Raw genomic sequence first — 3,395 nt, forward strand, 5'->3', positions numbered from 1 at the left:
CTCATATGTACATGAGCAAGTTGGCACATTTGTCACTTACAAAAGCGGTACCTTGTCACTAATTAGCCATTTTGTCCCACAAACGATGCTTCTTAGTTGTTATCCTCATTTTGTATTCTGTTGAGCTCAAGATAGCATTTTCTTTCACATTTTGGAAGTTCAGGTGAACCATCTGAGGTTGCGAGCAACCCTTCATAGCAAATTAGCAATGCACGTTGTTTTGCTAGGATGCTACTCTTATGCTGGTTATGATCAACGAACTAATAGCAATCTACATCAGTCCTTTGATTTTTCTAAAGAGGAACTTGTAATTACCTGTGTCAAAATCAAAATTAGTAACAGAACAAAAAATTTATATAAAGATCATACATTGTTATTAAAACTGGACCAGATCATGTCCTTGTTATTCTTGTGTATATCATTTTTCAGCTAGGCCCAAAATCTAAATCTTTAGGTGAGGATCCTTGTTCAGCTAGTTTATGGTCACATAAAATTGACAAAATCAATTCCTACAGCTTACAAAACAGGCAGTTGGCAAAACAGATATGAGATACCAACCAATAATTCAGCAGGCCAAATTTCATAATATTCTTTTCAAGGCTTAGCTTTTACAAAAAGGTAACAACCTATTATAGCATGTTTTTGACAAGACCAATCAGACATATCTCTCTGAATCCTACAAGTCTAGCCAAAATGAGCTCATTTTAGACAAACCAGTTTAAGGTCCCATTATTTCATATTTCAAAGGACAAGAATCTTAAAACGGAAAGAAGGAAAAAGGAAAAGCACCTTCTGACTATATCCTAGATAAAATGTCATTGAGGGCCACAACAATGTTATCATAGCACTGCCAGACACGTGATGCATCTTTGTCCCTTGCCGCATAATCTAGCTGCAATGTACATTAAACATGAACAATTGTCAGTTTCAAAGATTAATAATTTCCTTTTATTTATTTATTTATTTTGGCTTGCTAGAACATTATTTCAGCAAGAGCAGAATCTTCTTCTTCCCTTTTTTTTTTTTTTTTTTACCCTTTTTTTACCCTTTTTTTTTTTTTTTAAAAAAAAAAAAAAAAAAAAAAAAAAAAGAAGATAAACTTCCTGTAAGCAAAATTGTCACCAAAAGGAACAAACCTGTCAAAACAGTATCAGAAAGAGTAACATTTCCCATGAAAATTAACATAAATAAAAACTTCCCATGCAATGGTTTATTGAAAACTACTCTCTTTTGTCCGTACAATCATTGATTTGACTAGATGGAACTTGTGAATTTCAATTTCAACCTAAGTGGATGATCCAAATACTAGGAATACTTACGATCACTACTATAGAATATATCTAGTGGGTAGAAATATGAAGATTATGTGGAAAGCTGAAATCTAGGGGGATATGGCATTTATCACGTTAAAATCAATGCCACAAAAAGCATCCCAATGAAAAAGTCCTCCAATTCCATGATACACAAAGATGATGTGTAAGTAACATTACCCTGGTGGCATTATTGAAGAGATTGGAATACAGCTTCCTTAGTTGGGGCCTCTCATTTCCAGGTATGCCTTGGATTATGGTATATATGTCCTGTTTCAGGTAGGCTGAGTTCTTCCTTAGGACCTTTTGTGCTTCACCCCATGACTCTGACTCAATTAGAGATTTTATTTGTAACAAAGCTTGTGCATGACCTCTGATTTTACTCATTGCCTCTTCAAATGCTTGACCAGGTGCTACCATCTTAAGTTCATATCCCTCTGCAACCTCTTGACCAAAAATCACTTCTTGTGCCAATAGTATCGACACCATTGCTGCTATTCCTCCTACTCTTCTTCTACTGAAATTAGATCCGAGGACCTTCTGGGGCATCTCTCTCGACCTAAAAGAGGGTTTTGAACAGCAAGTGAAGGTTGGAGAATAATATGATAGGTTGGGTTGCAAGACCAAAGGTGTAAATGACATCCTCTTGTGAATTTTAACAAGATAATTTGGTATAATAATCGCTATCTATATCTATTATTTCAATTTCCACAATGGTCCAAGGATTTAAAGAAATGCTTGTCAAAAGCAACCTTTATGGCACTCAATTATCAGAGAAAGGATCTATAGAGAAAATGGTTAAAAGATGGAATTCAGACAAAGATCCTATTTCCTTTTCAACTGAAACCTGCAATTATCTGTCTCCGACACCCTCCTGCAAAAGATCATGATTATATGAGCATTTAGTTATCTTATAAAAACCAAAGACTATTGTTATGTTCCTTCCTACCTAGCATCATATGCTTTGTTCTTACAACATATAGAATAAGAAAGTACTACAAATAACGTTACAATAGAGGGCTGAAGAACACAAAATCATCATGCATTTTTTTTTTCTGGGTGACATCTGCTTTCTTTGAAAAAATTATTCACATAAATCAAAGTTATGTTATGTTCAAATGAATAAAACATTAAAACTGTTTTTAATAAACAATTCATATAAGAAATGAATCCAATATATCTTGAAAATTGTAATTTATTATAATATCTTATTTGGGTATTAAACAAAAAAAAAAAAAAAAATCAATTGTTTACATTTTTATTTTGAACTAATACATTTCCCAAAAAAAATACAAATATAGGGTAAGTCCACTCAACTGTCCACCCATACTTGTATTCCTTACACCAAGGCAAGCTATTCTTAACAAACACAACCACATTCAGTATCTTCTTCCTAGTACGTACTGCCTATACCTTACAATATCGATGTAAATATCTATCAGTATCTTCTTCCTAATGTTAAAGTTCAAATGGAGCAACAACAACAAAATTGTGTAACATTTCAAATAAATAGGTAACAAGTAAAGAACAAGAAAACAATATGTAAGAAGTTCCCTGAATTTGGAGGTGTGATAGAAGTGGGTAGACTAGAGAGAGAAAGAGCCTGTACCTGAAACTTGGTAAGTTGGCTGGCTTAGATTAGAGAGCGCCTATTGGCTGTTGAGAACTGACAGTGAAAGAGGATTTCGGTGTTTTATTTGTTATTTAATTTTAGAATAGATGATGTGAGTGAGAGTGAGAATTGAAACTGCTGATTAATGGAGTCTTTTTTTTTTTTGGGGGGGAGCAGAGGATAACATTAAAACCTGGGTTAGGGAGGTCTGGCCGTCTGGGTCCACAGAAGCTAAAGGGCTTTTTTTTTCTTTTCTTTTTTATTTATTATTTTTTTTTTTTAAGCTAGGCAATTTCTAAGCCAGTTTTAAAAGTGCAACTACTTGGTTTTATTGTGGTGATTTTTAATTTTGTTGACACCAAAGCAGTATGGAATTTGTAGCCAGAGGTTTTGCTTTTTCCATCATTTTTCTCAAATTATCTACTCGATTCCATTTACTCATAAAAAAACATAAATCGTGGAATGAGAATTAT

At 33.6% G+C, this 3,395-nt stretch overlaps 1 protein-coding gene across 1 annotated transcript; it reads right to left on the reverse strand.

Moving 5' to 3' along the window:
- Nucleotides 1-535: 535 nt before the first annotated feature.
- LOC115975887 (psbQ-like protein 3, chloroplastic) lies at nucleotides 536-3,071 on the reverse strand. The gene is made up of 3 exons (XM_031096926.1): nucleotides 2,920-3,071; nucleotides 1,491-2,184; nucleotides 536-892 (listed from the first exon to the last, which is right to left on the reverse strand). Exons 2-3 carry the CDS (start codon nucleotides 1,950-1,952, stop codon nucleotides 797-799), a joined length of 558 nt encoding a protein of 185 aa, XP_030952786.1. The 5' UTR covers nucleotides 1,953-2,184; nucleotides 2,920-3,071; the 3' UTR covers nucleotides 536-796.
- Between the last annotated feature and the right edge of the window lie 324 nt (nucleotides 3,072-3,395).

The sequence above is a fragment of the Quercus lobata genome, chromosome 2, assembly GCF_001633185.2.
Source record: "Quercus lobata isolate SW786 chromosome 2, ValleyOak3.0 Primary Assembly, whole genome shotgun sequence".
Lineage (NCBI taxonomy): Eukaryota > Viridiplantae > Streptophyta > Magnoliopsida > Fagales > Fagaceae > Quercus > Quercus lobata.

Coding starts and splice junctions, on each gene's coding strand:
- LOC115975887 (XM_031096926.1), bottom strand. CDS start 1,952: ATGTCATTTACACCTTTGGTCTTGCAACCCAACCTATCATATTATTCT. Junction 893..1,490: donor TCTTCAATAATGCCACCAGG/GTAATGTTACTT, acceptor TGTACATTGCAG/CTAGATTATGCGGCAAGGGA.